Raw genomic sequence first — 19,715 nt, 5'->3', positions numbered from 1 at the left:
TTCAAGAAGTTTATTGATGTATTTAATTAATCGAGTAGCTGCAATTGATGCCATGATTGAAAATAAGTGCACATTTCCTGAGAGTATATTTAGTCTTCTTCGATTTTCCAGAAACTGTAGCCTATTTCTTAGTACGCCAACTACGCTTATAAACGTTATAACGTTCCCAGCAAATCATTTTCGATAATTTTATTTTATATTTAAGATTTTAGGGATTTTGTCTAAACTTGTCATTGCAGTGTGAATTGTATGGCTTGATAATTAATGAAAATATCATATAGTTGTAAACTTCAGAAGTAGATGTTAGCGTGTCGTGAAGAATGAATTTTTGATTGATTTTCAAATGGTTTTCATATACCTTCAATCAAATAGTGATTGATCTGTTCAAATTCTTTTTATTAAAATTGTTGAGAGGATTCCCCGGTTCACTGGGACGTCAACCTTTCGTCAAAAGTTCTGTTTTTTTATATTGAACTTGTACAGAAACACCTGTGATTTAAAAATTAAAAAAACAAATCGTAGGAAAAAAAATAATAAACTCTCCTCTAAAACCGTTCAAATCTTAATTTTCTTTAATTAAATGGGCTCAATTGAAACGTCTTCTATTTGCAAACCTCTGCTGCCATCTTTTGGCTGCTTTTCGTACTATTTTCTTCTTAACAATAAGGAATAACGAATTAATCATATAAATATCAGAAAAACAATGAAAACATAATGAAAATAGGAATATAAAATTTACATATTGTATAACTAATATGACAAACTAGTTTAATCTGTTGTACAGGCAATGAGCATGGGTTTTGGAGGTAACCCGTACGGCCCGGCTGGCACTGGTAAAACAGAGTCGGTCAAGTCTTTAGGCTCCTTGTTGGGTAGACAGGTGCTTGTATTCAACTGTGACAGGGTAATGAAAAAAACAAATTATCTTCCTTTTTTACATTCTGTTTAATAATCCATTATTAAATTATATTCTATTTATAAATTCTAGGGTTTAGATGTTAAATCATTAACCAGAATTATGATTGGATTAGTAAAATGTGGAGCTTGGGGGTGTTTTGATGAATTCAATCGCCTTGAGGAGACTACGTTATCCTTAATATCATCACAGATTCACATAATACAAGAAGGATTGCGTACTAAATCGAACAGTATTGTTCTGCTTGAAAAACAGGTTTGGTTTCATTTTCTCTTATTTCTCTACCTTTTCTTACTTTCAGTATCGCAATATAGTTTTAAATTTCCAAAATTGATTTTTTATTGATTGATTGATTGGTGTGTCATAGAGAGTACGTACTATTTAGACTATAGAATGGCAACAAAGAGCTAGAAATCCATCGGAATTCACAGCCCTCTGTAGTTCTAGCGAAAGCACAAAATGTATTTTTTTACTTTTATTTTTTTCTAATTACCCTCTTGCATTGACCGAAAAAGATCTTTGTCAACAATTCAGCTTTCAATCACTTGTCGTCTCACAGGTTTTACTCAGTACCATTCCCTAAAACAACGGTTGCTACAATAATTACTTTTCCAAAACAGTAATTACATAAAATGTGCAATATTTGTTTTAAGCAGAGTTCTTCTGAGATTGAACCCGATAACAATTCTAATCCACAACGTTACCAACTGAACTAATGCCTTTCATGAGATGTTATTGTTATTTGATCATTTTTAAACGTAAGCGGTCTTATGTGTTTCTCTAATCAGATGAATTATTATTATTATTTTGTATTAGGTAACAATGGATCACAATGCTGGTATCTTTATAACACTTAATCCAGCTGGTAAAGGATATGGTGGCCGACAGAAGTTGCCAGAAAATTTGAAACAACTTTTCCGTCCAGTACTAATGACTAAACCAGATGATAAAGATATAGCTAAAGTGGTTCTTCATTGTGAAGGATTTAAAGCGGCTGAAGAAATCGGTTTCAAATTAGTAACATTATTTAATATGGCCAAGTTAGTAAACTAAGAATGTGGTATCATTACATTATTATTTATTATTTTATTTACATTTACCTCTGTTCTATTCAACAAGACATACAGAGGGGGTTGGCCTATTAATTAGACAATTCATAGATTAAAAAAGAACAAAACAAAAATAAATAAATCAGAAAACAAACGAAAATGCAAATTCAATGCAGAAAAGATAAAAGAATACTAACTAAATTTGAAATGTACAGAAAAGAACATTAATTCTTTATCATTACATTATGCAAAATCAGTAATTTAAAAGAATCATTTTCAATCATAATTTAGAAAAAAAAAAATTGAATTGAAATGAAAAAAATATAATTCCTTATTTTTTAAAATTATTATTTTTGAATGGGCATTCATTCTGGCATTTAGAAGGTTGTTATTAGATCTTGAAAAACACGAGTTGAGGAGGTAAGCCTTAAATTAGTTTTATTTAAGCTGTTAAGAAAAATTTGATGAAAAGTTTGAAACGTTAAAGGCACGAGTCTTACATAAGTTAACATTCGTAATTAATATTTTTTAAACATTTACAAAGGCGATAAAAAAAAGGCTGTAAAAGTTGACGTCTGGTATCAGAAACATGTGAATTAATTTTGTCTTAATGGTGATTGAAAATGAATCCTTTTAGTTCCAAAAGTCTCTGGAAAAACAAAAAGGAAAGAATGAAAAATTTGTTTAAGAAATGTTTCTTTATATTATAAGTGGGTAGTTTTAACTACGCAAGAACTGAATTTCCTTGACTAAGGTTTATTGAGTCTGAAATAACGTTCTTCAGGAAATGGCTGTTAAATCAAACCCAATTTGTTCTGAAAGATCTATTGTGACTCCCTTAAGTGATATTGTAAACATTTATTACCTTAGCATGCCCCATTTATTGTGTAAGTGTTGAGAATATCGGTGTTTTTATACGTTGTAGACTTTGCTACAACCAAGACCACTGGTTGGGACCATTTTCTCCTTCGAAGAGAATATGTTAGGTTTTTCTTTTTTAAACCTTAATAATTTCGTTTTACTTATGCTTTAATTTACCAGAAAGTTATTGACACAAAATCACCATTATGATTGGGGTTTGCGAGCACTGAAGACTGTGGTAGGCAGTTGTGGCCATTCACTAATGAAGCACTTGACTACAAACAAAGAAGCAAGTCCAGGTGAGATTATTTCAGAATTAATTCTTATTTATCTGAGTGCAATTTTACTTTTAAGACATATTGCTACCAATTTCATTAAATATAGGCTTGCAAGCATGCTTTTTTCAAATCCCTTTACAAAAGTTAAGTAATTTACTATTCAAAGTTGACATTTCAATACCATTCCACTAAACTTTTTGTATTGTTCAAGTTATTTATGTATGTTTCTTTCTAGGAACACTCACTTTTTCAAAATTTTTTAAGAATGATATGTTTCTTCCTTTCAAATAAGGCTTTGCAAGCTAAGTTATAATTTAATTTTACACTTTAATTGTAGAGATAGAGATGGAATTAGCTGTGGAAGCTGTAAGGCTAAATACTCTGCCTAAACTAACATTTAATGATAGACTCAGATTTGAAGGATTAATCAAGGACGTATTTCCTGGCACAGGATTCACAACTTTCGCATATGAATCACTGAAGGATACGCTAATTTCTACCGCAGCTGAAATAGGCATAGTAGCCAATGAAAGACAGGTATTTTATTAATTTTTAATCTAAAAACATGTTCAAGGTTAGAAAAACTGTTTCACAATTATGTTTCTAAACGGTTCATTTTTGTTTTAGCTCAGTAATCTCTAGAAACATAAAGTGTAAACCTGTAGTAATTAGTAATACTTCTAAAAATTACTCTAAATGCAACGCCGGTGCTGTAAATAATTATTCCATCGTTATAATAATAATAAATAATAATAATAATAATGGTAATAATAAAAATAATAGTAGTAATAATAATAATAATAACAATAATGAGCAGAAATGTATTTCATGTGTAACATCACTATTTTGTTTAATTTGATATTCTGCATTTTAGCCACAGATTGCAAATTCGAAATTTGTTGCAAGTTCTCAATAAAATTTAACATGTATTCCGTGGCGTATATTAATCAAATGTTAAAATAGAAAGATCCATTGTTGAGGATGAAAAAACAAGTTACAATTTTACATTATACGTTTCATCTTATATTTTGGTCTCCTTAAAGGCCAATTACAGATAGCTAAAAAAACAAAAGATGTGTTAACACCTTCTTTGTTATTATTCCACTAGGAGACTTAAATTTTAATCGAAACGTTTGCGTAGATCGTGACTTATTTTCATTGAATAATTTTATAGAACAACCTTATTCTGTTCAGTTGCCGAGTTTGCAAACAAAAAAAAAGTTTTGTCTTCATTTTCAAAGTTAATTAAAAATGGTTGAAAATGTGGTTAGTCGACAAGTGTAGAGTGAAACGGAATCGTAGTTGAACTACTTCACCGCACATCTTTACTGGGCTGTTTACTAAAGAATGTGACCGGCCAGTAATATGTTAAAGGCATTTCGACGAAGAGAGATTCGTATCCCTGTTCTCGTTGCACACTATTAACATTCTTTTGACTGCTTTATTACTATTTTGTTATTATCCTATTCTATTTGTTTTCGTCTTTTTTTAATAAGGATTTTCTACCATTCCATTTCTATTTGCTTCATCGACAATCCTGATCTATTGACCTTCTTTTTTCATTAGGTTCGGAAGTGTATAGAACTTTACGAACAGCTGCAACAGAGGATGGGCGTTGTGGTTGTAGGTCCATCAGCCTGTGGAAAATCAACAGTTATCTCTTTACTCAAAAACGTACGTTAGATTTTCCTTCTGTAACTACAATAAATTCTACTTTACTTCTATTTACATTAATTTGAAGGATAAAAATAAAAAGTTGAGGAATCTTAATAACGATTGCGACATTTTCAAAGTAGCAAAAAAACAATATTTTGGTATACCCGAAATCTGTCGACTTTTTTTTCTTTTTTTTTGTGTAGACTCTAGTGAAACTGGGTTCAAGAATTAGGCACGATACAGTAAATCCAAAGTCTATGACAAAAACTCAATTACTGGGTTTCATTGATGCGGATACTAGTCAATGGACAAATGGTGTACTCACATCTATCGCTCAGAGTGTCTACTCTGAACCACAAGGTAACTTTTTCTTTTTTTTTGCAGCCACAATTTTGAATAATTTATAATAGTTTTAGCAATTTCTCATCATTTTCTCTAAATCTCAATTAAACCAAAATAACAATTTTTTTGTGTTAAAAAGTTAATAGTAGTAAGCAAGTGACCCAATAGAATGCGCTTTTAAAACAAAAAAAAATACCACAAAAGGTACCCTTAAGTACTTGGCATTATTTCACTGCGCAAGGCTAATGTGTTTACTCCTACATACGCCCAAAATTTGGAATTTGGTTGCGCAAAGGGAAAATCTCCCCCTCTTCATACTTCTTCCTTCATACAGTCTTCCTCCTTTCAAAAAGTGACAGTATTTGGTGATTACAATGATCTGGAAAACCAAGTCCAGGTCCGAAACAGTGTTTACTATAATCAAGCCCAGCTTTAGGCTCAAAAACTTCATTTACCTACTCATCACAACTATTTGTTACTGCAGAAATTGGTTCATATGTCCCTCATTTTCAACGTGAGCTCCTCTTTCTTAAAATTATTTTCATTGCCTGAAGATCTAAAGCCAGAAGAACTTTCGATCCCAATGGTTATCATTATTATGTCAGCTCCATCATAGCTAAATAGGGCTCTCTACGTCGTTATGCTTCTGGCAAAAGTTTTGCATTTAATCCTGGCTTTATTTGCAGTCCACTATCCACAGCCGCTAAAATGTCCTCATTTTTAATAACCTCTCCTAGTCCAGCCTTCGTTCTTGCAACGTTGTATAATTTTAATCAAGATACCTAGGAGAGGGCACTCAGACTTGAAAATTTTGATGCAACGATAAAATATTATTGATTTCTTTATAGATATGGAGTGCTGGATTCACTGTGATGGTGATATTGACCCGGAATGGATAGAATCGTTGAACTCAGTTCTTGATGACAATCATCTTCTAACGTTGCCATCTGGCTGGCGTATCCAGTTTGGAGATAATGTACATTTCATATTCGAAACAGATAGCCTGACACATGCTTCTCCAGCTACTATCTCAAGAATGGGTGTAATTTTTATGAGGTTTAGTATCTAATGAGAGAAGTCCATTATTTAGGATCTATGTTTATTTCTGTACAGCTAATATGCATTGTAGTTCTGGGTTCGATTCCCGGTCTTAGGCCTTGGATTTTATTTAATGGTTATTAAAAGAAATTCACAGTAAAGTATGTTTGCTAGTTGCCTCCGTCCACGACAACTAATTGGTAGTTGGACGTCAAGCCTGCCTGAAAAAAGAGGCAATTACTTTACTTTACTTTTCATCTTTGATACCTTCAACTGAGTTTATATAATTGCTTTCAGTGAAGAAGATTTAACAGTGGATGCTCTGATTGATGCTTGGTTAAATTCACAAGAAGCAGATAGTGATGCTTATCATTATGGCAAGGATTACCTACCGAAAGGTATAATTTTTTTTTTTTCATTTCACATCATCTTATTTAGGTATACTGCAAGCATTAGTTGGACTAGATTATGAAAAGTCATGTACAACTTAAAAAAAAAAAAAAAAATGGCAGAGTTACATTTAGAAATTCGAGCGATTGTTTTCTGTTACAACGGCTAGCTATTTTCAGTATTTTAAACAAAGGCTGTTAACGCCAAAAATGCTTGTTATGAAATTAATGAAGTAAAGAGAGGAAAGGCTCTATTCCTCCGCAGGCTGCTAAGTCCTGGTTCAAATTAGAAAGGTCAATGTAAATCTTTTAATGTAAGATTCATTTAGGACCTTTTTTATCAGGCAGTGCTGTAGTGGTTCGCACAGACTCATGTTGCAACCCTGTAAATAAACAAAAAATAAATAAATAAGTCGAATAATGGATTTTTGTTTTGTTTTGTTCCAGTATTACAATGGGTGGCCAGTCATGGACCGTTTGTGGTACAGATAAGTTTAACTACAATAGTTTCAACCTGCCTTAAACTGTTGAATGATGTTCAATCTAAATCACATTTTTGTGTAATGGTTATTAATGGTTTTGGAAGTTTTTTAAGTTTATCAGCTAAACAGGACTTTATCAAAATGGTAAAGTATTATGTTGTTGTTATAATATTATTACTAGATAACTTTTCAGCTGTCTTGTTTATGGTTAGTATTTTACAAGAGAACTCTGTCCGAAAGCTGGCAGTGCACTGAGAAAGCTTCGGTTGCCAATCTTACCTGAGATGGCGTTCCTTAATAAATAAATAATAATGAGGCGAGCCCAACAAAAAAAAGTAGTTTTCAAGCTTTATTATTTGCATTGACTCCTGGACTCCGTTTATTTAGTAAATTATAGCTGTGAACGATATAAATTGAATAATAATTATTTAAATTTGAATATAATGCGTTAGAGGATCACTTTAATTTGAAACTTTTTTTTAGAACTTCTTTTTATTTAAAAAAGAAAATTGATTTTGATTACCAGGTAACTGAACTTACTAATGAAGTTCTATTATCTTCTAAGTCATTGTATCTGCACTATGATAGCGAAAGAGATACTATTTGTGAATATCCTAAGTCAAGTGATTATTTAGAATCGCATCCATCGCTTGTATTAACAGCAGAATTCAAAGTGGCTGCCGATATTATTGGCAAATTCTTAGTAAATGATGAACCACTCATGCTTGTTGGTCCTAGAGGTTCCGGGAAAAGGTAAACCAAAATAACTCTCATTAATTACTTACTATAAATAATTTTTTTTTAAAAAAAAAAAAAACCTTAACTGTTTACTGAACTTAAAAAATATTTACCAACACTTTTGGCAAGGTGTCACTGGACAGTCCAGGGCCCCATTGTGGTCAAGCTAATCATCAACACCGTACCCAAACCCAGTTATTCTTTTTCCAGGCGACAATCTTTCATGAAACAAGTCAATGCTAAGTAGCATCCAATATTCCGTTTGAGCTAGAAGTATTAGTTACTCTGACTGACTTGTACACTCCAATTCAATAATCGTAAATTCCATCCTCCTCCTCTGCCTGAAAGCCTCAAACCGACTAGTTTTATCGCTGATTGTTGCCAATGGACTGCTTCTTTCTTTCATATAAATGTTCTTTTTATCACTGTATAAATTTGACCAGTAAAAACTTGCTACAATTTTACGAGTTTATGTTGTGCTGTTTCAACGCCTATGCGTTGCTCCATAACAAATACTGTAGATTTGTAGAAATTCAAGACTTCTGCATATTGCATTGTAGGCTCAGATTATTATTATTATTCGTCCGAGGGTATGGGCCAAACCCTTCTAATCGCAAGCCTTTATGTGAAAACCAGTATAAAGAAAGACAACAACACAAGCTGGGCTCTGCTGTCCCGGACTTGTGTCAAGTCTAAACTCTTCCATCTTTAACCTATTCCTCCAAAGAACCTAATTTCTTCATACTCCAAAAAAACAAACCCTTAATATGGATTTTTTGTGTCTCCTCTTTCTCACAAATTCTACAAAAAGAGACTGGTAGAAGTCCATGTTTATACAACGCCCAAGTAAGGATCTAAACTCCAGACAAAAGACCGAAGTATGTTCGTCAAAGACATGGAATATATTCAACTGATCTGTTCCTTATTACCTGAAAAGTACATATGACCTAACATCCAGCTCCAACAGTTCGTGTTGTTTTTAATCATAATATTAATAAGTAATATGTAACATAATACTATGAATAATAATATGAAACATAATACTAATCATAATAATACTAATACTAATATAAGTAATGTAATACTGCTTTCCAGAAATTTATTAAAATACTGCTACTCAAACATGCAAAATGTTGATGTAGAACCAATTGAATGCAGTGCACTTCTCTCTCCAGGTCATATAATGGAAAAACTTATTCAAGTAATTAAACTAATAATGTTTCTTTAAATGAATTACTTAGATCTCTTTTTTTTCACAAAATAATAAAAATAGATTCTTTTGACATTCTTCCATCTAAATTCCAGGTGTGTGTGATTGTGACAAACAGTTCTGGGAGAATTTATCGCCCTAGAAATGCTGAAAATTTGATCATACAATTTTCTGACATTAATGTCATCGAATCTGATAAATGGGGTTCAAAAATGCTGATAGAATTTTTAAGACAGGTAAAAAATACGTTTATTCATTATGCTCAAGATAATATTTTTATATGTAAAAACTAATCACCCCTTCGAAGGTGTACTGTAGCTTTTTTTTGTATTATTATTAGGATTCTGGGTGCAAACTTTTACTGCTAGTTTTAAAAAACAAAACAAAGTTATATGTATTTATTTATTTGCATCTATGTGTTTTATTTGATAAGTTATTTTTCTATTTATTTCAGATTACAGTTTACCGTGGATTTTACGATTCAAACTCAGAATGGATCGGCATTAAAAATGTTAATTTTGTGTATATTGTTAACACTGTAGAAGGTTTACCACCAAGATTTCTGACGAATAACCGTATATATTACTCGAGGTAAACTAGGCTACATTCCATTCTCTATTACTTCATAGTTCTCATATTAATCCATATATCTATCATCTACCTACTATCAGGAATCACTAAAAATTTTAATTAAAACAAATCTAAAACCCAGTTGAAACTGAAGCATAATCATATTGCATTATTTGGCATCTACATTAGTCTAATAATATAAAATTATTTTAGGCCACCGAATGCCATGGATCTTCTAGATGTTTATGGTATTATGGCAACGAAATTACTTCCAACAGTAACGAATTTTGCACCGACCATTGCAACAATTATTTCAAATGTTTGTACACAGGTTGGTATAATAATTATTAATAATAACAATATTAACGAAAGTAGATTCAAGGAACAATTTATATTTTAAAAATACTTCGCTCAATTTAACTCCTATTCACTGTTTATAAAATATTTTGGAAATTAAACGTAAGAATATTTTCAAACTCTCTAAAGATGAAAAATAATTTTTTTAACAGGTACAAACCTTATTTAATTGCTTACCTCACGGCTACAGGTTTAGTGGAAGAGATGCATCCATATGGTGCCAAAACTTAAGCCGCCACACGATTCCAGATATAGAATCCTTGGTTGAGGTGAATTAAATTAATGTTATCTTTCTAAACATTTCCAGAAGAATTTACTTAGACACCTTTCTTTATACTCTAGACTGTTAAGCTGACTTACGCCATCGCTGAAACATTCATTGTATAACTAACTACGCAGGAAAAGTAATTCTGAAATATTTTAAGAGAATACTTCTGCTTTTTTGGGACACCTACCGCCGAACCATCGTTAACCAGCTTGTTTTCTGACTTCCTTTAATTTATAAACGACGTCTCATTTTAGCATATGCCTTGAAAGGTCCATGTATCCGATTGTTAGCCTATAATGATGTGGTGGGTATTAGATATTACTGACACTATTATATTTCTAGATCTCTTACCGCCGATATACTCACAACAAAGAGCTAAACCTTGGTACTTTATTACAACTTTTGTTTTGGTTGGTTAAGTAGGTTTGGTTGATTATCATCAGAATAATGCTGCAATTTGTCTAGCTGTCTTTTTTATTGGATAATGTTTATTTAATAATATTAAGGCTTTCAGAACTTTTTAAGTTGTTCTGCAGCACTAAAAATCGACTCTAGGAATTTAGTACCCTGGCAATCTGTAAAACTTCTTTCAACCGTTTATTTGAAAGACTTTAAAAACGCTCCCGTAGTGTGGGCATATTCTTATTCTAACATTTCAGTTCCTTTGGAGTCCGCGTTCTTTCGTTCCCAAGCAAATGAATATATTCTTCACATAATATCTCAACGCAGAAGTGTTAATGAAACAGGTTACAAACAGTTACAAAAATGACTTATTATTTTTCAATTTTGTAGGTTCTTATATTTGAATCTAAAGTAATATTTAGATATAAACTAATAAAAGACGAAGATCAAAATAAATTTGATAGTATTTTGAAAAAAGAAATCTTAGATAATCTTACAATAACAAAGAACATTGAACACTTTAAAGGTGAATTTGTTTAAAATATTTTAAAGTAATAATTGTAACTTATTTACAAATTATTCAACAACTATTTTTAATGAAAGGTACATATTTTAATTGTGATAAAACTGGAAGCACCACGCCATTTGGAAAAACTCTTACTGCTAATAATCCAAAAGAATGGATGAAACTAACACAAAAAGCAATGAATGAAATAGGTTAGTGGACATTAGCGCATTATTTACTTTTTATTTATCTATTAGTTTTCTCAATATAGTATATAGCTTTCATTGTCTAAAGTACTGTGATTAAGTCAAATTATATATTTCAAATATTCGCTGGGAATGTTTGTCCCTAAAGTGATTTTTAGAGACACTTACTCTTAATTTTGAGGGAGCTTCTTAGCTCTAATTGGGGCTTCTTTGAAAAGACTGGATGGTCACCAGTGTGGGAAGTGAATCTTCTTTCTTAGAATGCAATATCTTTAACTTAGGGGAGCTTTCTTGAAAAGTATTTATGGAGAGCATTGGTGAAAGAGGTGAGTTGGCCGGTTCCCATTTCTTCTTGAGATCCTAAGTGAGTTGTTTCATCACTTGAGTGGTCTCAGCTGGTGCATTGGGGACACAATAAATCTATTTGGATCACAGTGCAGAATATCGTGGTAATAATAATAATAATAATAATAATTAATAATAATAATTAATAATAATAATAATAATAAAGCCACTAATGGCTCTCTTTTCTCATGTGGTAAATGTGATACATTATTAAGTGAAGTAAAATGTTTATCTCAAAATTCTTATACCTCTTTTTTGTTAAAATTCATTTTTTTTGTCTTTTTTTTTTTTTAGCAAATGACAGTGGAAGCAACAATCTTTTGGTGTTTCCCGAATTATTGGATTGTATTTCAATTCTTGATTGCATTCTAACGGAACCAGCCGGCGGAGCACTTCTTGCAGGACGCGCAGGTGTTGGTCGCAAGACAGCACTTCAGATAGTTGCTCATATGAATAATTTAACAGTTTTCTCACCAAAATTGGGTGACAATTATTCAACAGATAATTTTAAAAATGATTTGAAAAGTGTAAGTATCCCATTTTTTTTTTAGATTCTGTTATCAATTAATAAAGCTGCCTTCTTTGTTCTCTTTAACAATGTTAGCCTGTTGGACGCATATAATTCAATCAATATTCTCTTAACCCAAAATGAAAATGGACAACTCAAGAGTGTAATTTTTGTATGGGCATTCCGTTTAAACCTCCTAGAGTTCACAAAACCATAAAGCAGGAAGCAGGATTCATATAATATTAGAAGAATTAATCCGTTAGCCTCATTACTAGCGCAAAAGATATCTTGAGCTTCTGCTTACTGCTTTCGTAAACAACTAATTCATTTTAAGCGAGTTTTGAATGAAAAAAAAAAGATCGGAATAGAGAATGGTAATTTTACAACAAAAGCAACGTTTCCCCACAAATCGCAATCTTTCGTCACTATCGATGCAGTCAGCACTTTCTCGGCAGCCGTTCACTTCCCGTAAAGAATCCAAAGTTCGCTAGATATCCTTAGATCGCTTTAAAACAACCAGAATTCTTCCTTCATCCGTTAGATGAAGTTGCACAACTGTAGTTCAGCTTTCCATCACATTATAAAACCACAATATGTTGTGTTTAAACTAATAACCAAGTTCATTGTATATATCTTTTTGTCCTGCCAACCATTTTGTTAAAAATTGGGCCTTTAAGCAGCAACAGTAGCATGTCTAATAACAATCATGCAATTTTACAGGTTATACAGCTAGCAGGTATTAACAACGAGCAAGTAGTTCTGTTACTTGAAGACTACCAGATTCTAAATGCAGAATTCTTGTACATGATAAACAATCTTGTCGCTTCCGGGGAGGTCTAGTAATCAAAATAAAATATATACCAGAAAATATATTATAAATTAATTAATTTACAATAAAAAGATATTTTTATACAATTTTCCAGGTGCTTGGATTATATCATTCAGAGGAACTGTACACTCTGATTCATCCATTAAAAGCTTTAATGATGGAACAAAATTATGAAGGAACACTTATTAAATACTTTATGGAAAGTAAGATTTATTTTTTTATTTAATTTTATTATATTGCTGTGTTTATATTTTTCTCGTTTGCATAAAGCTTTTATACTAGGTAATTAACATGCACATTATTTTTCGAATTGAACTTCATTATTTACAAATATTTGACATTCCTCTATGCAAATAATATAAAAAATTAGTTTCCGTTAGGTTTTTAAGACAACATGGGGTAACTCCCATGGATCTGTTTCAACAGATTGGGTGATTGATAATTTTTGCTTAGGTTTGTATAGGTTCATTTACTGCTAGCAATGTCTTACTAGCATTATGCTAGTATATGTAGCATTAAAATAGTCGGACAAAACTTTGAAATAGATCAGTGGCGCAGTTAATTATGAAATTATAATCGTTCATTTTACAAATATTATATATTGCAACCAAATTTTTATTCAAACATCCACCATTCGAGGAATATGGACTACTTACTTGTTAATTCCTAATTTCATTTTTTTACTTTTCAGGAATGCGAAACAATGTTCATTTAGTTTTAATATTTGATCATGATAATATGGACTTCTTTGAACAATTAAGAAAATATCCAGCAATATTTAGAAATTGTTATTTAATATGGCTTCAATCTTTTTCTGATAACACAATGGATCTCATTCCTCAAACATTTTTACAGAGGTAAATATATATATATATATATATAATTTGAAAACATCCAAAATTTAAACTAGCATATCTCACGAACTATTATCATTGGAACATTGCCATTTATACTACTTATACAGCTAACTATTCTCTATATTTCGGTAAAGAAATCATTGAAATCTAATAAAATCGAAAAGAGTTATACTCGATTGAAATTTGAACGAATTAGAATATCTCAAAAATTAAACCTTCAATATCTCCTTTATTATTGTCAATAGTACATTGCAATATGTACCAGTTATAGAGCTAAGTATTCTCTACAATTCGGTAAAGAATTGATCGAAATCTGATAAATACTAAAAGAGATCTAAACGTTTGAAATTTGAACGTAATTCAAAACGTATTGTAAAACGTTCAAAATTTAATCTCGAATTACTCACGAACTATCATCAGTAGAACATTGCCATTTATAGTACTTATACAGCTAACTATACTCTATATTTCGGTAAAGAAATCATTGAAATCTGATAAAAACGAAGTGAGTTATACTCGATTGAAATTTGAACGAATTAGAATATCTCAAAAATTAAATCTTCAATATCTCCTTAACTATTGTCAATAGAACATGGCAATTTGTACCAGTTATAAAGCTATGTATTCTCTACAATTCGGTAAAGAATTCATCGAAATCTGATAAATACTAAAAGAGATCTAAACGTTTGAAATTTGAACGTAATTCAAAACGAATTGCAAAACGTCCAAAATTTAATCTCGAATATCTCACGAACTATCATCATTATAACATTGCCATTTATTGTACTTATGCAGCTAACTTTTCTCTATATTTCGGTAAAGAAATCATTGAAATCTGATAAAAATTAAAAGAGTTATATTCGATTGAAATTTGAACGAATTAGAATATCTCAAAAATTAAACCTTCAATATCTCCTTAACTATTGTCAATAGAACATGGCAATTTGTACCAGTTATAGAGCTAAGTATTCTCTACAATTCGGTAAAGAATTCATCGAAATCTGATAAATACTAAAACAGATATAAACATTTGAAATTTGAACGGAATTCAAAACGAATCGTAAAACGTTCAAAATTTAATCTCGAATATCTCACGAACTATCATGATTAAAACATTGCCATTTATAGCACCTATACAGCTAACTTTTCTCTATATTTCTGTAAAAAAATCCTTGAAATCTGATAAAAATTAAAAGAGTTATATTCGATTGAAATTTGAACGAATTAGAATATCTCAAAAATTTATCCTTCAATATCTCCTTAACTATTGTCAATAGAACATGGCAATTTGTACCAGTTATAGAGCTAAGTATTCTCTACAATTCGGTAAAGAATTCATCGAAATCTGATAAATACTAAAAGAGATCTAAACTTTTGAAATTTTAACGTAATTCGAAACAAAGTGTAAAACGTCCAAAATTTAATCTCGAATATCTCACGAACTATCATCATTATAACATTGCCATTTATTGTACTTATGCAACTAACTTTTCTCTATAATTCAGTAAAGAAATCATTGAAATCTGATAAAAATTAAAAGAGTAATATTCGATTGAAATTTGAACGAATTAGAATATCTCAAAAATTAAACCTTCAATATCTCCTTAACTATTGTCAATAGAACATGGCAATTTGTACCAGTTATAAAGCTAAGTATTCTCTACAATTCGGTAAAGAATTCATCGAAATCTGATAAATACTAAAACAGATATAAACATTTGAAATTTGAACGGAATTCAAATCGAATCGTAAAACGTTCAAAATTTAATCTCGAATTTCTCACAAACTATCATCATTAAAACATTGCCATTTATAGCACCTATACAGCTAACTATTCTCTATATTTCGGTAAGGAAATCATTGAAATCTGATAAAAACTAAAAGAGTTATACTAGATTGAAATTTGAACGAATTAGAATATCTCAAAAATTAAACCTTCAATATCTCCTTAACTATTGTCAATAGAACATGGCAATTTGAACCAGTTATAGAGCTAAGTATTCTCTACAATTCGGTAAAGAATTCATCGAAATCTGATAAATACTAAAAGAGATATAAACTTTTGAAATTTTAACGTAATTCGAAACGAAGTGTAAAACATTCAAAATTTGATCTCGAATTACTCACGAACTATCATGATTAAAACATTGCCATTTATAGCAGCTATACAGCTAACTTTTCTCTATATTTCTGTAAAGAAATCATTGAAATCTGATAAAAACGAAGTGAGTTATACTCGATTGAAATTTGAACGAATTAGAATATCTCAAAAATGAAACCTTCAATATCTCCTCAACTATTGTCAATAGAACATGGCAATTTGTACCAGTTATAGAGCTAAGTATTCTCTACAATTCGGTAAAGAATTCATAGAAATCTGATAAATACTAAAACAGATATAAACATTTGAAATTTGAACGGAATTCAAAACGAATCGTAAAACGTTCAAAATTTAATCTCGAATATCTCACGAACTATCATGATTAAAACATTGCCATTTATAGCACCTATACAGCTAACTTTTCTCTATATTTCTGTAAAAAAATCCTTGAAATCTGATAAAAATTAAAAGAGTTATATTCGATTGAAATTTGAACAAATTAGAATATCTCAAAAATTTATCCTTCAATATCTCCTTAACTATTGTCAATAGAACATAGCAATTTGTACCAGTTATAGAGCTAAGTATTCTCTACGATTCGGTAAAGAATTCATCGAAATCTGATAAATACTAAAAGAGATCTAAACTTTTGAAATTTTAACGTAATTCGAAACAAAGTGTAAAACGTCCAAAATTTAATCTCGAATATCTCACGAACTATCATCATTATAACATTGCCATTTATTGTACTTATGCAGCTAACTTTTCTCTATAATTCAGTAAAGAAATCATTGAAATCTGATAAAAATTAAAAGAGTAATATTCGATTGAAATTTGAACGAATTAGAATATCTCAAAAATTAAACCTTCAATATCTCCTTAACTATTGTCAATAGAACATGGCAATTTGTACCAGTTATAAAGCTAAGTATTCTCTACAATTCGGTAAAGAATTCATCGAAATCTGATAAATACTAAAACAGATATAAACATTTGAAATTTGAACGGAATTCAAATCGAATCGTAAAACGTTCAAAATTTAATCTCGAATTTCTCACAAACTATCATCATTAAAACATTGCCATTTATAGCACCTATACAGCTAACTATTCTCTATATTTCGGTAAGGAAATCATTGAAATCTGATAAAAACTAAAAGAGTTATACTAGATTGAAATTTGAACGAATTAGAATATCTCAAAAATTAAACCTTCAATATCTCCTTAACTATTGTCAATAGAACATGGCAATTTGAACCAGTTATAGAGCTAAGTATTCTCTACAATTCGGTAAAGAATTCATCGAAATCTGATAAATACTAAAAGAGATATAAACTTTTGAAATTTTAACGTAATTCGAAACGAAGTGTAAAACATTCAAAATTTAATCTCGAATTACTCACGAACTATCATGATTAAAACATTGCCATTTATAGCACCTATACAGCTAACTTTTCTCTATATTTCTGTAAAGAAATCATTGAAATCTGATAAAAACGAAGTGAGTTATACTCGATTGAAATTTGAACGAATTAGAATATCTCAAAAATTAAATCTTCAATATCTCCTTAAGTATTGTCAATAGAACATGGCAATTTGTACCAGTTATAAAGCTATGTATTCTCTACAATTCGGTAAAGAATTCATCGAAATCTGATAAATACTAAAAGAGATCTAAACGTTTGAAATTTGAACATAATTCAAAACGAATTGCAAAACGTCCAAAATTTAATCTCGAATATCTCACGAACTATCATCATTAAAACATTGCCATTTATAGCACCTATACAGCTAACTATTCTCTATATTTCGGTAAAAAAATCCTTGAAATCTGATAAAAATTAAAAGAGTTATATTCGATTGAAATTTGAACAAATTAGAATATCTCAAAAATTTATCCTTCAATATCTCCTTAACTATTGTCAATAGAACATAGCAATTTGTACCAGTTATAGAGCTAAGTATTCTCTACGATTCGGTAAAGAATTCATCGAAATCTGATAAATACTAAAAGAGATCTAAACTTTTGAAATTTTAACGTAATTCGAAACAAAGTGTAAAACGTCCAAAATTTAATCTCGAATATCTCACGAACTATCATCATTATAACATTGCCATTTATTGTACTTATGCAGCTAACTTTTCTCTATAATTCAGTAAAGAAATCATTGAAATCTGATAAAAATTAAAAGAGTAATATTCGATTGAAATTTGAACGAATTAGAATATCTCAAAAATTAAACCTTCAATATCTCCTTAACTATTGTCAATAGAACATGGCAATTTGTACCAGTTATAAAGCTAAGTATTCTCTACAATTCGGTAAAGAATTCATCGAAATCTGATAAATACTAAAACAGATATAAACATTTGAAATTTGAACGGAATTCAAATCGAATCGTAAAACGTTCAAAATTTAATCTCGAATTTCTCACAAACTATCATCATTAAAACATTGCCATTTATAGCACCTATACAGCTAACTATTCTCTATATTTCGGTAAGGAAATCATTGAAATCTGATAAAAACTAAAAGAGTTATACTAGATTGAAATTTGAACGAATTAGAATATCTCAAAAATTAAACCTTCAATATCTCCTTAACTATTGTCAATAGAACATGGCAATTTGAACCAGTTATAGAGCTAAGTATTCTCTACAATTCGGTAAAGAATTCATCGAAATCTGATAAATACTAAAAGAGATATAAACTTTTGAAATTTTAACGTAATTCGAAACGAAGTGTAAAACATTCAAAATTTAATCTCGAATTACTCACGAACTATCATGATTAAAACATTGCCATTTATAGCACCTATACAGCTAACTTTTCTCTATATTTCTGTAAAGAAATCATTGAAATCTGATAAAAACGAAGTGAGTTATACTCGATTGAAATTTGAACGAATTAGAATATCTCAAAAATTAAATCTTCAATATCTCCTTAAGTATTGTCAATAGAACATGGCAATTTGTACCAGTTATAAAGCTATGTATTCTCTACAATTCGGTAAAGAATTCATCGAAATCTGATAAATACTAAAAGAGATCTAAACGTTTGAAATTTGAACATAATTCAAAACGAATTGCAAAACGTCCAAAATTTAATCTCGAATATCTCACGAACTATCATCATTAAAACATTGCCATTTATAGCACCTATACAGCTAACTATTCTCTATATTTCGGTAAAGAAATCATTGAAATCTGATAAAAACGAAAAGAGTTATACTCGATTGAATTTTGAACGAATTAGAATATCTCAAAAATTAAATCTTCAATATCTCCTTAACTATTGTCAATAGAACATGGCAATTTGTACCAGTTTTAGAGCTAAGTATTCTCTACAATTCGGTAAAGAATTCATCGAAATCTGATAAATACTAAAAGAGATATAAACGTTTGAAATTTGATCGTAATTCAAAACGTATTGTAAAACGTTCAAAATTTAATCTCGAATTACTCACGAACTATCATCAGTAGAACATTGCCATTTATAGTACTTATACAGCTAACTATACTCTATATTTCGGTAAAGAAATCATTGAAATCTGATAAAAACGAAATGAGTTATACTCGATTGAAATTTGAACGAATTAGAATATCTCAAAAATTAAACCTTCAATATATCCTTAACTATTGTCAATAGAACATGGCAATTTGTACCAGTTATAGAGCTAAGTATTCTCTACAATTCGGTAAAGAATTCATCAAAATCTGATAAATACTAAAACAGATATAAACGTTTGAAATTTGATCGTAATTCAAAACGAATTGTAAAACGTCCAAAATTTAATTTCGAATTTCTC

General features: G+C 30.2%; 1 protein-coding gene across 1 annotated transcript in view; it reads left to right on the top strand.

Moving 5' to 3' along the window:
• Window positions 1-19,715, top strand: part of btv (dynein cytoplasmic heavy chain beethoven) — a 74,025-nt gene that overhangs the window by 32,929 nt on the left and 21,381 nt on the right. The window contains exons 32-53 of the mRNA XM_074138013.1: window positions 785-904; window positions 989-1,171; window positions 1,733-1,956; window positions 3,007-3,125; window positions 3,442-3,641; window positions 4,671-4,778; window positions 4,964-5,120; window positions 5,951-6,158; window positions 6,438-6,538; window positions 6,977-7,155; window positions 7,538-7,764; window positions 8,845-8,950; window positions 9,055-9,195; window positions 9,414-9,550; window positions 9,743-9,860; window positions 10,039-10,155; window positions 10,947-11,082; window positions 11,160-11,273; window positions 11,907-12,139; window positions 12,841-12,954; window positions 13,044-13,152; window positions 13,641-13,806. Coding sequence (XP_073994114.1) covers window positions 785-904; window positions 989-1,171; window positions 1,733-1,956; window positions 3,007-3,125; window positions 3,442-3,641; window positions 4,671-4,778; window positions 4,964-5,120; window positions 5,951-6,158; window positions 6,438-6,538; window positions 6,977-7,155; window positions 7,538-7,764; window positions 8,845-8,950; window positions 9,055-9,195; window positions 9,414-9,550; window positions 9,743-9,860; window positions 10,039-10,155; window positions 10,947-11,082; window positions 11,160-11,273; window positions 11,907-12,139; window positions 12,841-12,954; window positions 13,044-13,152; window positions 13,641-13,806 — 3,317 coding nt within the window. The remainder of the gene's footprint in view (window positions 1-784; window positions 905-988; window positions 1,172-1,732; window positions 1,957-3,006; window positions 3,126-3,441; window positions 3,642-4,670; window positions 4,779-4,963; window positions 5,121-5,950; window positions 6,159-6,437; window positions 6,539-6,976; window positions 7,156-7,537; window positions 7,765-8,844; window positions 8,951-9,054; window positions 9,196-9,413; window positions 9,551-9,742; window positions 9,861-10,038; window positions 10,156-10,946; window positions 11,083-11,159; window positions 11,274-11,906; window positions 12,140-12,840; window positions 12,955-13,043; window positions 13,153-13,640; window positions 13,807-19,715) is intronic.

This window comes from Rhodnius prolixus, unplaced genomic scaffold (genome assembly GCF_049639745.1).
Source record: "Rhodnius prolixus isolate KJV_2025 unplaced genomic scaffold, Rpr scaffold_11, whole genome shotgun sequence".
Classification (NCBI taxonomy): domain Eukaryota; kingdom Metazoa; phylum Arthropoda; class Insecta; order Hemiptera; family Reduviidae; genus Rhodnius; species Rhodnius prolixus.
The sequence above is the reverse complement of the archived record's forward strand: the minus strand, read 5'-3'. Positions and strand labels throughout refer to the sequence as shown.